General features: G+C 41.4%; 1 protein-coding gene across 5 annotated transcripts in view; it reads right to left on the reverse strand.

Annotated features, from left to right (window-relative positions):
- Positions 1-297: 297 nt before the first annotated feature.
- Positions 298-19,712, reverse strand: part of MYO5A (myosin VA) — a 197,152-nt gene continuing 177,737 nt past the window's right edge. For all 5 annotated transcript variants that reach the window (XM_073877020.1, XM_073877019.1, XM_025883595.2 and 2 more), the window contains 7 exons: positions 17,925-18,079; positions 15,860-15,949; positions 13,894-14,044; positions 9,814-10,096; positions 7,953-8,127; positions 6,698-6,778; positions 298-6,421 (listed from right to left, as the gene is read on the reverse strand). In XM_073877020.1, the coding sequence (XP_073733121.1) occupies positions 6,269-6,421; positions 6,698-6,778; positions 7,953-8,127; positions 9,814-10,096; positions 13,894-14,044; positions 15,860-15,949; positions 17,925-18,079 (1,088 nt within the window). In that variant the 3' untranslated portion in view covers positions 298-6,268. The remainder of the gene's footprint in view (positions 6,422-6,697; positions 6,779-7,952; positions 8,128-9,813; positions 10,097-13,893; positions 14,045-15,859; positions 15,950-17,924; positions 18,080-19,712) is intronic.

The raw sequence follows: 19,712 nt of genomic DNA on the forward strand, positions 1-19,712 counted from the left end.
TCTCCTCCTACCACCCCATTCAAGCACGCACACTCGCTCTGTCCCTCTCTCAAATAAATGTAAAAAAAAAAATCTTAAAAAGTGTGTTTTTAAGCTCCAAATTTGGGGATTTTCCAGCTATTTTTCTATCATTAATAACCTAGCTTAATTCTATTGTTATCTGAGAGCAGACACTGTCTGATTTCTGTCCTCTTAAATATTAAAGGTGTGTTTTGCAGCCCAGAATGTACTCTATGTTGGTTTGTGTCCTGTGTTCCATGTGCTGTGAGTTTATTTATAAGACACTAACAAAAATCCTTCATTCCCATATCTTTATTTGAACAATTTCTGTAATAGCTAGGAGAATACAGCATTAATGACGCACATTTACTAAGGACAACATTAGACAACTACAAATTTAGAGTGTAAATGTCAATCTGATATTGTTTTGGTTTTCATCTTAGCACTAGATGATAACTAGTGAAAACCCATGTTTCAAAGGCTTTTGTTGATATGATGTGAATTATTAACTTATTTTTTAAAATTCTACGTGAGATATGCTCGGATGGTTTCAATTTAAAACCAGAGTTAGTTGATAATGCCTTTCACTTCTTAGTATTTCTGCTTCTTTCCTAATGGATGAATATTTTACCTAAGAACTTTTCAATGATTAACTGTGTCATGTTTTTCGATGTAGATCAAAACAGAATTTCTTTTCCAGATCCAACAAGGAAAAATATTTGAAAAACTGCAATGTTCAGTTTCATTGTACTTAAACAGCATATCCATTTCACAGTAAATTAATAATTAAAATTAACAATTCAAATACAATATGTTAAATGTCATGATGAGCTCATTTCTGTGTAACATTGGTAGAGCAATTTAAATTTTCCAAGGACGCAAAAAATTACTCCAGGAGTCCACAAAAAATACATAACCAGCAATCATAAATTACAACATACATATCCACATTTAAAGGAAAAAGTCACCATTTGTTGGAAAATATTAAATGGCTCAAGTAATTTACAGAGCCTGAAATGTAGGCTAAAGTTTTATAACATATGATAACAATAAGATATTTGAAACTATTGACTGCAAAATGCATGAAAATGTACTGACCTACCAAGCATTGAATTATACATACCAGTTTCCACTCGAAAAACATGTTTCTTCCAAATATCTCAAGCTGTATCACAATACTAAGGAAACTTTAGTCATTTTCAATCATTTTAGGAAGCTAATGACACTCATGAAGTTAAGCTAATGAACATTTTCACTAGACCAAATTAGAAAATTAAAAAATGTACAAAAATGCATTTTGGCAGCTATTTTACAAAGTACCTTTCAGTTCCTGATCTATTGAGAAATCTGCTGTATGTAACTCGAGGTTGATTTAATTTGGGGTAATGCAATGGATTAGAATTTACAGAACTCTTCTCTGTTTTCATTCAAACTTTTATATATAGTACACAGTTCCTAAAAAATTTTTTTAAAGCATGTCTATGGAAGGTCTTACAGTTGTACCCTTTACCTGTATTAAGAAAAGATCAGGGAGAAACATGCCATTTAAGCATTACCAAGAAGCTAACTTCTTTCTTCCATATGTTCATTTGCTTCCTTGTGACACAATGCCCCCCCAAACTCAGGACCACTCTTTCCGCCCACATTCACCGGCTCTGAGACTGGTGCTGAGTTCTGATACCTGTTTGCAAATCACAGAAAAGAAAGGAAGGCGAAGTCCCAGGAGGGATAATCATGCAGGAAGGAGAGACAGGAATCCGTGGCTGCAGGCCACGCCCAACCAAAACCCTCTCAAAACCTTGAGAAACAAGGCAAGATACCCTCTCCCGGTAAGTCAGTCCCTTACAGAGGAGAAGTTCCCAGAGAACTTAAGGCAGCTCTCGGAGGGAAGGGAGCAGGGGTTAAGGCGGTCCACACAGCACAGCCTGAGAAGAAATCACACCGCACTTACCCATGAACAGTGGCCCCAGCAATCCCTGGAGCCTCTCTAACACGCATGCACGGAGCATGCCTCCCAGCTCCGGAGGCAACACTGGCAGCATGCACACACTGTAACATTCAGACACACTGACTTGCACGTGGCTGGCCCGGGGACAGGCCTCAGGAGGTACCAGGCGGCTTGGCTGCAGGCTGCTCAGCTCACCTGGCAGCTCTATGTGGCTCTGAGAGGAGTGGGCGTTGAGAGTGACCTACCTAACTTTGGGGAGGCTTGCACGCCTTCCAGCCAGGTTGAGACGCCTGCGTCTAATTAAAGACCTAAACGCAGAGTATTGCACCCTCCAAGGGAGCTCTGACTCATCATAAAAATCAAACCTAGGTATAGCAGGGAACGGACAAGAAGAAAGCCACCAAGCTCCGGGCACTTCATCTTGTTAGCACGAAGAACCTGGGATGTGGCACTTGCTCAGTTCCTACATGCCAGTTGCCAATTCTGATAAAAGAGAGAAAAAAAAAGAATACCTCCTGCTGACCCAAGGCACCCCACAGCTACCAGGAGAAACGGAAAAACAGAATGTCCCCTGCAGACTTTTCAGTCTCCTGCCTCCACTTGCCCACTGCACCGCCAGGGCAGCAGGCAGGAAAGGGACACCGCGGGAGGGCGGTGTGACCTCAGCGCATCACTGACCTTCTCTTTCTCAAATTATCATCAGCGAGCTACCCTTTCGACCTTCCAGCGCTGTTGTGAGGATACAATGAGGTAACAGAGGACGTGTGCCTAAGAAAAGCATAGCCAGATGCAAGGTCCTGGTCTGCACTACTCTCAGCAGGAGATTTTAAGGGTCACACACTCGTTTTTGCTTTCTGTTTCATCCCCAACAGTTGAAGTTACTCAGGGGATCCTTGAGGATGCCGCCTGGGGAACTCTACATTCTGGTGACTCTGTGTGTGTGTGTGTGTGTGTGTGTGTGTGTGTGTGTGTGAGAGAGAGAGAGAGAGAGAGAGAGAGAGCTGGAGGGGCTCAGAGAAGGAGAAAAAGAGAAAGAGAGGGGAGGGCAGGTGGATATATGACTATTGTGTGAGGATTTCTCAGGATAGGATAGGTGCCCTTTTACCTAAGGTTAGCCGCCCTCACATGTTACTAAAAGATCTCATCTATATTCTATATGACACATATAATTACCCAGAAAGAGCCAACTCAACTCTCAATTACCCACTGAAACAAAGGCAATAAAGCAAATCGTACAAAATGACCGGAATCCCCAAATATCCTTCCGGTAGGCTTTGGAATGTATCTTTTTGTACTTTTGCACTTGGTGATAGAAGTGTCAGATACATGGAGATTTTTCAAAACTTCCAAAGGAATCGCTTTCTGGATCTGACCTTCCCCCTTCTTTATAGTTACTCTCAGGTCAGGTAGACCAAAGCCTTAACCGAAGAAAAGCTACAAGGAAAACTGCTGTTTTCAGCCTTGCGTTCCCAGATGTGAGCGGAGTCTGTATGTAAGGTGAGTGGGGAGACTGTTGAGAAGGAGCTATTAAGACAGAACCCTGTTCTTTCAAGATCTTTCTTTGAATTCCCATTGTGTGTCACAGGGGAGATATGAAAAAGCAAATTAGTGACAATGTTAAGGAATGTACTGCCAAGAAGCGAGAACAACAATATCAAGCCTGAAGGGAGGCCGGGGGGCAACTGAGGACTGACTCCATTCGCTGCCTTGCACACAGTCAGAGTCAGTGAGCAGGCAGGTGATGTGATGCACGGTTGGGCTGTGGGAAGGGAAAGAGTGAAGGGTGGAATGGGCAGGTAGACGGCTGGGGAAGGTAGGTTTCCCAAGCTGGGTGAGAAAGTATGGTTGGAGAGAGGGTGAGCTGTCCTCAGAGGGGCTAAAGAAAACCCCTAGTCAGCAGATTATTGTTGCAGCCTCAAGAAAGTAGCACACAGAGTCATTTACCAGGTATTGGGGGTCCCTGGTTGTAAGGTATTCTTGTTATGACTAAAGATCTTTGGGCTGCTAAGAGAAGTTAATTCAGATCCCCATCTGGGGTCCTGGGTAGGCCTCGGAGGAAGCTGGAGCCTGGAAGAGTAGAATCTTTGTGTGACCATCACCGAACAGGAGAGATTCTGGCCCAGGTGTGGAATGGAGGCTCCAGCACTTTCCAGCACAAAGGCAGGAGACAAGAGAGAGACGTTTCAGGATACGAGCTGTCTGGGGTACGATAAAGGGCTGCAATGGCAGTAGAAGCTACAGTGTGCTCTTGAAGACCTGACAAGATTCAGGGTGTGCACAGGACATGTTACACAGGGACTAAGCTGGGGAAGGGACTGAGAGGATTTGCCAGTCCAAGGTGGACAGCCTACACCACGGTGGCATTTTTTTTTAGCATCTCCCCTATGCAATGAGTCAGTTCATTGAAAACCACATTGACAACTGGGGAAAAGTAAGAGAACCTGATTCAATCAGTAGTGTTTTGGCTGATTTTGCAAATAAATAAATGTATCTAACCTGAATGCAGCAGTACATGATTCAATAAAAATTACCCAAACTAATTCACGTTCAAAAAGCATGCAAATCATGTACACTTAAGAAGAGTTATAGCTACACCAACTTGTAATTTTACATTTAATTAATCCCCCAGGATTAAGAGGCACCAAACACTGATCTTTCCATTTGAGGGTGAACTTACTGAGTAACTGCATCTAGTTTCTCTATAATCCAAGTGCCAAGAGAAGAGAAATTTTAGATGTGGAAGGGTCCAACCCTCTTATTGTATAAACGAGGAATGTGAGGCCCAAATAAGTTAACAGTGTTTATCTTTTAATAACAATCTTTATCATGATTTAAAACTGACTTCCATTAATATTGCACGTTTTAATAAGATGTCATTTTTCATAGACCATCTAACAGTTAAGTTATATAAATCTATGTTTGTGATTCAGAACCAGAGTTTCTAATGAAAGTTAAGAATTTGCTCTTGCACAATCTGAAAGACCCACTGTCTAGGATTTCCAGGAAAAATTGAGAATATGTTTAATTAGGATTTCAGAATGAAACTTATAGGATCTGGGTCTTATTGAAGCATATCCTCTGTAAAATTTAGCAATCTTCTTATATTTCTTACATAAGTCTTAAAGTATTCCTAATACGATGCTCCTTAAAGTATCTAGTGGTACTGAGAACATTTACAGAAGTTGCAAAGCCTAAAAAAAAAATGGAACCATAGTATTTATTATACACCTTCTTTTGCATAATCTATAGGATAATCAAGGTTTCAAGACCTGAATCTTCTTTAGACAGTGACTGAGATTAATTCTTAATAAATTAAGAAGAAGAAAGAAAACCTGTCAGGATTGAAAATATGCAGTGCAGGAATCTGGTCTGGGAACTAAAAATAAGTCACTTCACAGAACACTGTACCCTGATGTGATATCCACCCAGGGAAAATGAATGAGCACATCAATGTAATACATTCTGAATAAATAATGACATCAACAGCCACTTTGTCTAATCCTATCCCTAAATGTCAAACATTTTGTCATATTACTACATGACTTCCCAGTGTCTGCTACTTGTGCAGGTGAATCTGTATATATTTGCACATAATCCAGTTAAAACTGATCTGACTGAATTGTAAACAGAGTTGATAAGAGAAGCTTATTGTTGTAGTGCCTAATAGGAATATCATTTATATATTAAAGAACACAGTATGTAGCAGCAATTTAAAATGCTCAGTAAACTACAGTACAAATGGACTTCTATGCTATATGGCAAACCAACATTCTCGTAATATCTCTATATCATAGTGACACATATAAGGAATTTTCTTGACCAAGTACTTTACATACTGCCAGTTTATTTCTTTGATCCAGTTTGACAACATCAACATAACTGATTCCTAAACTGATATAATATGTACTCAATGGCAATTTTTCTTTCAATTCTTCTGGTCCGCGTAGAGGAGGCTCTTTGTAGGTACCTTCCTAACAACAGCTCATTCCTGGAATTTACATTTTTACCATACCATTTAGATGCAGTGCTAAGGATTTAAAATAAATGCGGGCAGCTGGAGACCTTTTTTTCCCTTTTCCTTCTGTGATTCACCTGCATGTACCTCGGGATACCTAACTGGTCCAGGGTGACTGTTGCTGGTAAGGTAACACAAAGAAGCCTATTGTTCTTTCCAAGACAATGAAAGTATTTAGGGAGATTTCCAGTTAATAACCTCTGATTTGAAAGATAATTAGTACTCTCTTTAAAAATGTCTTTTCAGTAGTTCACTGGAAATAATGGGTTCTTATTGTCACTGTTTGCCTTGACATCACATCACCTTCAGACCCGTGATATGAATCCCAGGCCCAGGCTGGCTGGAATCTGGATGGTTTCTAGTGCAAGGGAGGATGGGTTAAAAGGAAACGTGACAGGAAAGATATGTTTCGCATCCATGAGCAGCTGAGGAGAGTCTTTCCTGTCTCGTAAACGCATCTGAGATTAAAAAAACAAAAAACAGAGCATCAGTTCTCCGAACCTATAAAGATTTTTTCCCCCACCAAAAATCTACCAAAAAGTCCTCAACTAATAATGTTTATATTTGTTTTAAAATCACTTCCTTTTTCTAATAAGCTGTTATCAAAAAGTTAATGCACTGTTAAAATGAGATAATACAATAATAAAACACATTTTTTCTCAATAAACTGCAAAATTTTCATTCAAAAAACTGTGCTTGTGAATCAAAGAAAAAGAAAGCCTGGGAGATCTTACCTGTATAGTACGAATAAATGATACAGAGACTCTTTCTTCAAACTCATTAACTGGAGTATACAAATTCAATACTTTGACAATCTGTGAGAATGAAATGATCAAAGTTTTCAGCATATTATCAAACACACACTGGGTGCTTATAATCTGGAAAAGTAAAAGGATCTATGCAGATAGTTTGTAATTCTACTCAGGGCTGGGTTGGGATAAGGGGAGAGAGAGCTGGTCTAAAGGCATAGTTACCTTTACTATGTGAATTTTTAAAATAAGAATGTATTTATGTAACATTTATACATTTTAAAAAGTAATATAAATTTGGAAAAACAACAAACTACAAAAAGAACACTACATGAAAAGGAAAAGTGTCCCACTCGATCCTCTCAGTCTACCCTAGTGGCTACTGTTAATGATGTCCCTTGTTTCCACCCAGCTGCTTTCTATACTTACCCTAGGTAAAATCTAGGTAAGATGTCTATACTACAAGACACATAAAGAACATTAAACAAGCCCAGGAGTCAGCACAGAAATAACTGGCAAAAGAAAAACAGGCCTTGCCTCATGCTGTTGCCACTGTCCTCAAATGCCCTTCCCCTCTTCTCACTTCCTTAAATTCAATGCCCAGCCTAATGGGACCTTCCTTGAACACAGTTATCGCCCCTTGGCACTTCCTTTAGACATCTTACTATAGAATTTGCTTCAACCTCATAGAGTAGAATCAGCTGGGTACATCTGCCTTGCCTACTACTGGAAAATTCCTTTTAGGGAAGGATTGTTTCTTATTTTTTGAAGTAACTCCCCAGCAACAGGTATGGCGCCTTGAGATAGGAGCCCCATGAGTCATTTATTAAAATGAACGAACAAGAATGATCTGTCTTAAAAATAGAGAAGTCTAATATCATTCAATTATCAAATAATATGGAAAATTACTTTTTGGAATACAGGCTGCACAGAATGCAGAGAACGTAGACCCCATGAAAGCAAGGGCGTTGTTTTGTTCTTGGTTGTATCTCGGTGCCCACGGCATTATGCAGAACATGTAAACAATAAAGATTTATTGAATGTGGACTGCAGATGACTGTGACTCCCACCAAAACGTATTACTTTCAGGTAAAATCTCCTTTCTTTAAGATCTGCATAGATCTGTGTCTTCTCTGACACACGTGAAGACAAGAGCAATGGCCGGCGGGGACTCCTTACTTCCCTAAGCATCACCCTTGCTGAATGCTACAGGGTCTCTCAGCAGGGGGAGGTGCTTCACCTGGGCAGTAGTTAGAGCACTGCACATGGAACAGATAGCTTCTGCATCATCATCTGTCTTCTTTTTCACTTGTAAGAGCTGAGCAGCCTGAATGAGAGGTTCCAGGGTTTCCTTAGCCCCGCTAGTCATCAGATTCTTGTCACGCAGCCATTCTTCCAGTTGACTGACATTGTACCTGCCACAAAGAGAGAGAGAGGGAGAGAATGCAAATTTACTGAATGTCGTCATAGATGTCTTCATTTTTTAGGTATGGCTTTGTCAGGAATCTCAGTTAAAATGACAGGCAGTATTTTTGTTCAATTTTCTTAAATTTTACCAGCTGTGCTTAAAATTTTATTATAGCCATGAGGTTTATAATCATAATTATATAAGAGTAAATGACTGGATGATATAATTAACTTCAATGGAAGGTAGAAATAGAGCCATTACAGCCAAAATTATGAAATAAAACCTGCTGAAAGACAAAACAGAATATCCAATATGGCCATGTCCTTATTAAACAGCTGACCAGAAAACGCTTCCCAGTTTGTCTTACAACATCAGAGGAGAGAATCGATAAACTTCAAGTACCCCTTCCTCCTTCAGTCAGACTCCACGGCAGTCACGAAAAACAAGATGCCCCCACACAGACCTTGTGCGGCAGCCCTGTTTAGGGAAGAGCCTGAGTGATGGAGTAGGGGCCTGAGGAAGCCCAGCGATGGAAGGAGAGAAGGTAAGTGGGGGAGGGGGAGCACTGGAAGAGACATGATCCCAAATGTGGAGAGAGATGTAGAAATTACACAGATGCTGAGATTTCAAGAAGTGATCAACCAGGAGACAGTGGTTCCCATGCTAAAATGCTAAATGGACACTTGCAGTCAGGCAAGTAGGAGGCAGTTTGATATTATAACAGTGCTTCACATGTATAGAGAAATACATAAACAAACCTTAAAGAGATAAATTCCACTACCTGAATGAAAGGATTATCTTCTTAATTTAACTACAATGCATGTGTGTCAGAATGGAAAATTTGAAAAGAATGCCAAGGTTTCCTGAGATTAACTAAAGACTTATGTAGGAGAGATTCTTTTTTTCCTCTCTTGGTGAATATTCTGTTTTAAAATAAACGATTTGCTGGGGCGCCTGGGTGGCTCAGTTGGTTAAGCACCTGCCTTTGACTCAGGTCATGATCCCAGGGGGATCGAGCCCTGAGTTGGGCTCCCTGCTCAGTGTGGAATCTGCTTCTCCCTCTCTCCCCTGCTCTCTCTCTCGCTATTTCTCTCTTGCTCTCAAATAATAAATAAAATCTTTTAAAAAAAATAATAAATTATTTGCAAAAAAAAATGCTGAGGAGTAACTGGGCATAAAAACTGAGTGCACATTTTTGTAAAAGATACAGGGGCATGTTTCCGGTTAGTAAGAGGTCTATTAGACATGTTCTTGTTGCCATGGTACAAAAAGGTGTTTTGTCAAAATAAATTTCTAAGAGAAAGCAAACATTAGAAATCTTCATGATAAAAGAATTCGGTATTTTGTTAGGTACAATTAAAAACACACGCAAAAGGTGAGGAAGCAGCTATCTCAACTCGAAGTATTTTTTATCATCTCTCCATTCCCTCCAACAAATCAGTGTCCCGGGGAAGCAGGGTTCCCAGCTAGTGGAGGGGAGAACCTGTTGAAAGGCACAGTCTGGAGCAGTACCGCATGAAAGTGGAGAGGTCCAGCCAGGCAAGAGAAGACAGCTCCATGCGGGGTCTTCCCCGGCTGGTTGGCTGGTGGCAGCAGACATCAGCTACCCTGACCGCAAACAAGCCATCGGCCCCTGCACCGCGGCCAGCAGTAGGGCCGGGAGTGGACAACAGCGCAGGTGCTCTCTGCTCACCTGATCTGCATGCCTTTACTCCAGGAGCACATGTCCTTGCGCAGGAGGAGGTTGTTCAGGGTGACGGCCCCAACGATGTAGAACATCTGCTTGACCACCTGCTTGATCAGTTCAGGGTCCATGCCGTGCTGACACAGGACCGAGTGGAAGGAGTTGAGCTGCCGAAGGATGGAGTCCAGTGTGTAGGTGCCCTCGTCTGCGATGCTGGACGTTCGCTTTCTGAGCCCTGTGGGCTTCACGCCAGACACACCCTGAATGGTTTCGTGCTCCAGCATGCCAGAGACTGCAGGAGGAGTTCAAGCGTTAGAAGATGCCTGTTACACGTGCATACACACTTGCTCACGCATGCACACGCGTATTCTTATGCATTCAACTTAGGAAAGTGATCTGAGTATCAAAAGAAAGGGGAAAAGAACTTTCCGAAAAAGGGCTTCCAGATTTTAAACTTTAATGAAGGAATAATTCTTTTTTTTTTAAAGATTTTATTTATTTGACAGAGAGAGACACAGCGAGAGAGGGAACACAAGCAGGAGTGGGAAAGGGAGAAGCAGGCTTCCCACTGAGCAGGGAGCCTAATGCGGGGCTCGGTCCCAGGGCCCTGGGATCATGACCTGAGCCGAAGGCAGACGCTTAATGACTGAGCCACCCAGGCGCCCCAGGAATAATTCTTAAATGCAAAAATTTCCCATGAAATTGAGAAATCTTAATGGTGCATTTTCTAAAATACAAAGCAGCCGCCTTGTACTAGCACAAGCTTGTGATATCTTGTGAGGGTTTTTGAGAAAGATGCACCAGTTAGGGAAAGGAGAAGAGATTCTCCAGGGACATCCAAGCCCCACAGGCAAACCAAGTGGCAAGAACAGCAGGAGACTGGGCAGTGGTCGTGGAGAAGCCTTGGGAGCGGATGGTTATGTGGGGCTGGAAAACCAGGCCCTTCCTTGCCCCGAGCTTCCCACACTAGCAGGGAGGCCTTGGGTTAGTCTCAGCCTCCCGGAACTCAGTCTTCCCAAATCTGGGGCACTGCTCCCCGCCGCCCCCGCCCCCCGCCCACTGCGCCCTCACAGTGTTTGGCTTATGCCTCCTCTAGGATGGTTGTGGGATGACCAGCCCCTGGCCTGGCAGCCCCTTGAGAACAGGGGCCACTCCTGATTCATTTTTTTTTTTTAGTGTAACTGTATGCATGTTTTTTTATTAATAATTATAATTATTTTTCTGATCATATTTTTTCTGATTATAAAAAAAAATGCCTGTTCATTGGGGAAACTTTGAGCAAAGTATAGAGAAGAAAATAGGAATCATCCACAATCCCATTACCCAGAGATAACCACTATGCTATTTTGTTGCATTTTCTGCCATATATATATATATATATATACTACATATTAATAATCACAGCATGTGTATGGTGATTAACATAGTTTAAAAAAATAATCACAGCATGTGTATAACTTGGTATCTTTTTTCATTTTCTAAATAATACAAGTGACTTTACATATGACCCTAGCTAATGTATCTCTGCACCCTGGTAACAGAGTATTCCAAATGGTGGTTGCAGAGCAATTTGGAAAATTCTTTAAGTCAGAGAGCATGAATAGCATAGATACCGTAGACCCATTTTCTCCTGCCCTGCTTCTGGGAGACCATCCGGCAGATCTGGCTACTGTACTCTCATTTTCAGACTATATCATATGATCTTCTTTCTGCATTTTTTCACCTTAAAAAGTGGTAAGTACACATGCCGAAAATTAAAATGATTATTTGGGGAACACGACCTGTCACCCATTCTTACCATATGGCTCACAGAGGTGGACTTTGCTCTGGCTTGTAAATTCAAAGGACCTCCAAGCCAGGTAGGACCCTCCCGGCTCATCAGTCCAAACCTCTAATGCAACAATGAAGGGAAGCAGAAAGGAAAAGTGCCCTGCTGAGGGTCACAGATGGCATGGTCAGTACCCGAATGCCTTTCTGATAATCTTCCATCTATTTGAGATGCTTTGGATGATGAACTAATTGGTAAACTTCAAAGATGTCATGACTCCCACAAAAATACACAACCAACTGCGGTCAGTTGCTAAAGGCATCAAATGAAGCCTAAGGATTGATAACGTCCATAGGGTGGCATTTCTCAGATGGGCAATTCCATTTAATATACCCAGATATTGGAGAAAATATACCATCTACAGAAAACTATTTTTCTATTCCATGCTCACTTACTATGAGATCAGACCTTGCTGAATGCCATAGAGTCATGTTATACAGACTTACAGAACTTGCAGCCTGGTTGGGGAGACGAGAGGGACATATGAGCCAATATGGTACATTCATACAATGAAATGTCACGCAACCATAAAAGGCAAAGAGGTAAATCTGCACAAACTGCCATGGAAAGATGACCATAATATGTTATTAGAAGAAAAATGCTGACCAACAGGAGTTTGATGTACATGTAGTAAGATCTCTTCTGTGTTTTAAAACAAAGTACATTCACACACTTAAATGTTTTTCTGTGCATAGAAAATATCTAGACAAATAGGCACAAACTTTTAACAGTGGCTATTGAATGGAGTGGGATTTTAAGATGGGGGAAATTATATTTCTTTTTACTTTTTTCCTGATTCATTTTTATATCTCTTAGTCATTTTATAGCTCACAGTGCTAACCAAAGCTTCCACAGAACCTCACATTGACAAAAAACATTGGCGGTTTTATCAAATCACTGGGAGATGGGGGCAGTGATTTAAAGTGGGACATCTCAGCGGTAAGCTTCCTGTTTAGCCAATAAAAATAGGCAAAAGTAGAGGATATATTGGCTGAAGCTGATCTTCTCTGCAACTGTGTCACCTGTTACAAGCTGACCTACACTGCTTTGAATACACACCTGTTAGGGGACAACTGAAGAACTGACCCCTGAAGTCATCCCCTAAGAAAAATCACTGCTGTCTCCCATGGCTTCCTCAGCCTTTTATGTTTCTGGTTGACTAACTGTGGGTCTGCGACAGAAGACAGAATACTAAGGGCAATGAAGAAGTTGTGGGAATGTGGAAAACACATGGGTGGGAAAAGAAAGGGTAGCTAGGAGTAGCCTTAAGAAGCTGCTGATAGGGGCGTCTGGGTGGCTCAGTCAGTTAAGCGTTGGCTTCAGCTCAGGTCATGATCCCAGGGTCCTGGGATCAAGCCCCATGTGGGGCTCCCTGCTCTGCGGGAAGCCTGCTTCTCCCTCTCATACTCTCCCTGCTTGTGTTCCCTCTCTCGCGATCTCTCTGTCAAATAAATAAATAAAATTTTTAAAAGAAAAAAAAGAAGCTGCTAATAATGTGCCTGAAGATAACAGTTTGATATCTTAAAACAAATTTAATTCAATCCATTCAAAATTAGCAGCCTGCAATTTATATATGCCTCCTTCCTACTTCATACATGCTACATATGCCAAGGAATATAGGTAGTGCAGTACATAAATACACACCCAGAGTACGCGAATATAAAGAGAGGTACGAGACTCACACACCTAGTTGAACACACACATATAGAAACACACACATGCACACCCCAGTCAGTTATCCAATGAGAAACCACTCCTTGCCTTTGACAATTCCATGGGGGCCTTGAGATGTGTAACTCATCATGGAGTGGCTGAGACCTAGTCTTGTTGCCATGGTACCCCCCTCCCCAGCCCTTTGACTATAACCTAATAGGCAAAGGGCAAACTCTCCCCAGCCTCCTTTGTTTTAGGTGGGCCCCGAGGAGGCCCTGTGTAGCAGTTTCCTAGACCAAAGTTTAAAGTGTTTTTGAAAACTAGACAAGGAATGAGGTATATTGCTGGGTATAAAGCAGAACCCAAATTCAAGGAAGAGGCATCACCCAGTGGGGAGATTCACTAGATACTGCCATTTCAATCATGTGAAAGCAGTGATTTTGATGTATCCCAATTAGTCATGGCTGGGGTTCTGGGATCCCTCAGCTAATTTCAGGACTGAGTCTTACTACTTTATGTTCTTTGTATCAAGACATGCCTCCAAACAAGTGTCGTTGCTGCACACGTGAGGCAGACAGACCTTGACGTCAGCCCGGCCCTCGCCTTACCGATCATTGGCTGCAGGATGTTCTCTAACACCCGCACGAGCTGCTGGTAGATCTGAATAGCCAAGTCACTTAGCACCTGCCGGTACTCAGCCAGGTCGAAATTGGTGAGGCAGTGTTCATTCTGGCGAGACGTGTTGTGTTTCATAAAGCCCTAGAACCAGAAAGCAAAGTTACTGACACCCATGAAATCAAATGTCTCTCCTAACTCCTTTGTTTGATCAGATTCCCCCGCTGTCTTTCCTCTGAAGAGTTTCCATCTGTTCCACTCTTGAATGCCAGACTGTCATTCTCAAACGCTCTGTTGTGTTTGTTTCCATCGTAACCCCCTTCCACTTCTTATCAGCTTTTGAATAATATCTCAACTTGGCTAGCTAGCAGTTAAGCCCTTCCAATAGCTATGTCAGTGAAACAAGATGGGTGAACTTAATTTGGGGGAAAAAAAAAAGGAATGAGCATTTTCACTTATGACGTCGCACATTTACTGCCAGACACTAAATTATCTCAAGTACTAATCTCCTAACTTCAGTTCTATTAAATAGAGTCCTATTTATAAATACTGCACCTGAAGGGCATACATAATCTTTTTAAAATAGACCAATTTCTACCGAGATCAGTGAATAAATAAAAAATTTCCCTTTATTATATTTCATGGTGACCATACATGATTTTCAATCCAAGCTTAGAACGGAATTTTTTGGTGGTATTAGTTAAAATGGAAAATCACCTGTACAGGCAGGTACTTTTGTCAGACATTGCCTACTTGATGGATTCTACCCAAAGCCAAGCATCGGCCTCCCTACAAACTACCTGACAACACGGTCTAGAAGTGAGGACTGACAGGACAGCTAGTGGCCCCTCAGAGGAATTCTAGTCTGAATGTCCCACCTTCGCAGGGACTGCACCTTACTCATTTTTATGCCTTCCAACATTTGCCAGGACCGTCCTCTGCCCTAGCCTCTGGGTGCCCAGAAAATGCTACTGGTCAGCTTCTCTGCCTGCCCTCCAGGCAAAAAATGGAAGGCATGGACAGCCGTGGGTAGGGGCACAGGCTGCAGAGGCGGCAGCCCCAGAACCCCAACTCTGCTCCTTCTGACTAAGAGGACCTGGGCAAATTGATGAACATCACCCAACTTCAGTTTTTCGTCTATAAAACTGGGTTGTAATTCCTACCTCACAGAGATGCTGTAAGAATTAAATAACAGAGTGTATAGGAAGTGCTGTCTGATACATACTGAGTAGATCTTAATAAAGAATAATTACATAGTTTTGAAGTCTCTCAAACACCTGATGAGCTTATCACTGCAAATAAAAGCAGAATAGGTTTTGGGGCCAATCTAAAGAGATATGCCTCAGTTTGATCACCTTTTACGTATTATGGAAAGCCAAAATTGATGAATTTCTTTAAATAGTTCAATATTTCTTATTATCAGCCCCCTGAAAAGCCCACTTCCACCTACTGACAAGAGGTTTCATGGCTTGTAATAATTCATTAACTAATGCCCATTTTATTTCCGCTATGCTTTCTCATAATACAAACTCTCAGAGGGAAGAAACTATGTTGCTCTCCAATTCACGGTTTCATAAACAATGAACATCAAACAAAGCTATGAGCTTCCAACCCACCTCTGAATTCAGGTTTCTAAATTATCAAATGGGGGCCGCCTGGGTGGCTCAGTCTGTTAACCGTCTGCCTTCGGCTCAGGTCATGATCCCAGGGTCCTGGGACTGAGCCCCACAACAGGCTCCCTGCTCCACGGGAAGTCTGCTTCTCCCTCTCCCTCTGCCCCTCCCCCCACTCATGCTCTCTCTCTCTCTCTCTCTCTCTCTCTCTCACTTGCTCTCTTTCTCTTTCTCTCAAATAAATAAAATCTTTAACAAATTGTTAAATGTTCCATCCTTTTAATCTTTTCCTTAAAGAGGACAGAGAAAGTACATCCTGCTGGTTTTGTGATCAAGATTTCCTCACCTCCTCGCCACTGTACTGTTTCAAACAGTGCAAAAATCGGCATGTGTTAGAGAGCCAGAAGGACACGGTTTCAAAATCATCACCTCTTTTCTGAAAGAGAGAAAAAGGCTAAATTCACTTTTCCGTAGGGAAATAGCAACCTGAAAGTAACTGAAAGACACCAGAAGGCCCACTTCTTTCAGTTACATTATAATTACTAAAATAAATCACATTGCAATTGTAAAGTCTTACATCATTGCTAGAAAATTTCAACCCTGTGTCGGTTGGTTGGTTGTTACTTTGCCTGGAATCTATTTTCTTGCCCTTAGAAAAGGATGCCCAGTCATTCAGGTGATGTGAGCTTAGCAGTGCCTTTTGGCAGAAAAAAATTCATCAAACCACAGCTTACCCCAACTCACTTCCCTCAGGATTACTCAGGGGATCAGAAAGGACTAAAAGCACAAAAGGGAATCACAGACTATGAAGCAATGAAACCCAGCTCAGATGACAAATCTGGTCGATGATAAGATACAACTCCTGGGCAGAGAATCAGAAATGGGATGGAGGGAGTCCTGTGCAGAAGAGGAGAGAGGGAAGCTGAATGGCTCTGCATCGGGACCGGGGCTCCTGTCAAACAACCGGCTGCTAAATCTGAAGAGGGACTCGAGGCAAATACACTTCAATTCAAAACTGGGACTGGAGACAAACTCACATCAATTCTGAATGGCATCAAAAAAAAAAAATGGCATCAGTATGCTAGTACCCACTCCTTTTTACTTTTTAAACAATTTGGTATAATAATTAGTCAAATTAGATAAATGTCTTCATGCAATTAGGATGAGAGGGAGAAAACATGAGTTGGTTTTGCTGTCTTTGTAGGAGCTGACTTAAAAGTTAGTAAAGCTTGCAGGCTAAATGTACTATAGCATCAATACACCAAAAATGAAATGAGTTATATCAGAAGACATTCATCACTTTTTAAATGTTAAATTTTCAGAAACTCCATGCTTTAGGAACCCCTGTAAAGCTAACTCCATACAATATCTGCCCCGTAGGGATGGAGAACCCGTTTGTCAAAGGTTCACTACCAGGGGTTGCAGGGAGGGTGTGTTTCATGAGGACAGAGCTTCAGGTGGGGAAGATGGAAAAGTTCTGGAGGTGGGCAGCGATAATGGCTGCACAGCAATGCGAACGCACTTAATGCCACCGAACTACGCACTGAAAAATGGTTAAGTGGTAAATGTTATGTTTCGTATATTTTACAACAATTAAAACAAAAGAGTGCATGAAAGACACCTTAGATTTGAGAGCGTCCACTGTGCATGTTAACTATCCACTTATCTCTGTCCTAAGTGTTCTCATCCAACTTCAGTTAGATAATCAGAAAGTGAAGTACTTGGAGCACATTCTCTTAGTACCTCACAGAAACACGTGAGTTAATGTTCATTGTTTTTCTAGAGAGGCAAGAGGAGGATTATGCAAGGTGAGTCAGTGATTACTGAGTTAGGCAGGGCTTTCTGCTCTATTACATAATTCTGCTGCCTTATCCAAGTCTTTCCTCTCTGCTTAGTATACGTGTGTTGCTTCTCACATGGAACCAGGCATTTCAGGTAACAAGGAAAATTATGTGGTGAGTTGGAGAATAACAGGAAGAAAAGGTGGAAGAAAAATTTTAATGTTTTATCAGACATCTTTACGAACAAGCCATGTTGTACTGAACTTCTTTAATACCTTTTTAACTAGAGCGTCATATTCCCTATATATATGGACCACATTAAATATTTTTAATTTACTTGTAAGGTCTCAAAACAGACTATTTCTGTTTATGAAGAAACTTAATTTACTCTGCAATTTAATGCAATTATATCATATTAATTTTGATTACTGTTCAACCTGAGCCCCACTGTACAAGAAGGCATATAGACACGTTACAAGAAAGACTGTTTCCTACAGTGGGAGTTTTCAGTGAAGACTGGAAAGTGTTCATATCCGCAACTTAGCCCCGGCCTAAGGAAGGAAAAGACCTTGGTGCAGATTCTGTCATCATTTATGTTCACTACGAGAATTTTGTTGAACATGAACTGACCTTTAATACTTTTTTGATGCTGTTAATTGTTGATGTTAGCAACGACCTTACTTTCTGATCATCATTCAGGTAGTCAGCATGTCGAACACACATGAACAGGATATATGCTGGTAACCCTGGAATCAAATTGACTGCCACCCCACGTGGCTTCAGTTCTGAAAGGAAATGAGGAAAAATAATCTTATATAACATTGAAAATCTTCATGAGGAGTGCTTTGTGAGATAGAAAAGCACAGTTCTCGTAAAAGAATTCAATCATTCAAGGTTAAGAGGTCATATTTAAAAAGCGTATTTTAATAGCTCATCAAGTGGAGAAATTAAGGGTGGGGACATGTGAATCTCAGAACTCCCAAATTTATATCTCTTGCCCTGACTTCTCACTTGAACTCCAGTTTCATGTATCAACTGTCTTCTTGACACCTCTGCTTAAGCACGTCAAACTGAGTCCATCCCGAATGAAACCAATGATTCTCTCCTTCCAGGAGTTGTTCCCATCTCAGTAAACAGGCTGTTCCAGACTTCTGGCTTCTCAGGTTATAAGCTTTGTCAATATCTTTGACTCATTTGTTTTCTCACACCACATGTCTAATCCAACAATAAATCCTGTTGGCTCTACCTATAAAACACATCCAGAAACTTACTTACTCTACTAGCTACCCTACAATAGGCCACCATCATCTTCTCTTGGACTGTGGTGATGGCTTCCAGACTAGTCTCCTGATTCATCCCCTGCTCCCCAGTAGTACCTTTTACACACAATGACCAGAGTTATTCTATACACAAATGCCACTCTTGTTCTGAATATCTTCCAAGTAGCTTCTCTTCTGTCATTTATAAAGTCAAAAATCTTCACTATGGTCTGTGTGATCTGGCCCTGTTCCCCTTCCCCAGCTCACTGTGCTCTAGTAACATTTCTCCCTCTCATCCTAACTGCAAGACAGTCATCTAATTTAACTCGACATGAGTCTCCTTGCTGTTGGCTGAACATGTCAGGCATGCTTCCACCCCAGGGCCTATGTACTTACTATTTTCTGCCTCAAATGTTCTTTTCTCAGATATCAGTATGATTTGCTTCCTTACTTCCTTTGATCTCTGTCCAAAGATCTATGAAAGAGAACCTTCCTGACAACTTTATGTAAACTAGTACACTTGTCTTTACTCTTTCTCCTTTGACCCCATTATATGTATATTTTTTCTCTACTCTCCCCAAGCCCCCCAATGTAAGATCTATGAGAACAGGGATCATGAATTACTTTATTCATTACCCCGTACCTAGAAAATGTTTAGCATTTGGTAGGAGCTCACTAAATGTTTATTGATGAATCTTTGTTAACTCTATGCTTAAAAACCACTGGCTTCTTAACATTTTTGCTAAATGAAGATCATGGTGAAACTTAAGTGCCTCTGCACCTATATATAGTACGTGGTTTAATGCCATGAACCCCAAGAACATTAAATCAGGTATAACTGCCAATCACATTGCTGTCAGCCCACACCTGCCAGGAGGAATGCTATGCAAAGGCTGAACAGAGAGGTTTTTCCCTTTTTTAGTTCACAACTTTCAGGATGTGTGTATTCCCAACTCATTTCCCACCCTCCCTAAAGAGCCTTCTTGCAGAACCAATGGGCTTATGCCCCATCTTGACCCTACGCTTCTCTAAAATGCTTCTTCCGTGTCCATCTCATTTGTCCAGTCCTCTCCTTCCACAGCTGGAATCTTTCCCTTAATTCTTTTGTTTTTTCCCTATTACCAAAGTGTTGTTCTTGACATATTTAGTTGTGAAAGGA

This window comes from Callorhinus ursinus, unplaced genomic scaffold (genome assembly GCF_003265705.2).
Source record: "Callorhinus ursinus isolate GAN/ISIS: 27379988/994484 unplaced genomic scaffold, GSC_fseal_2.0 scaffold25, whole genome shotgun sequence".
NCBI lineage: Eukaryota > Metazoa > Chordata > Mammalia > Carnivora > Otariidae > Callorhinus > Callorhinus ursinus.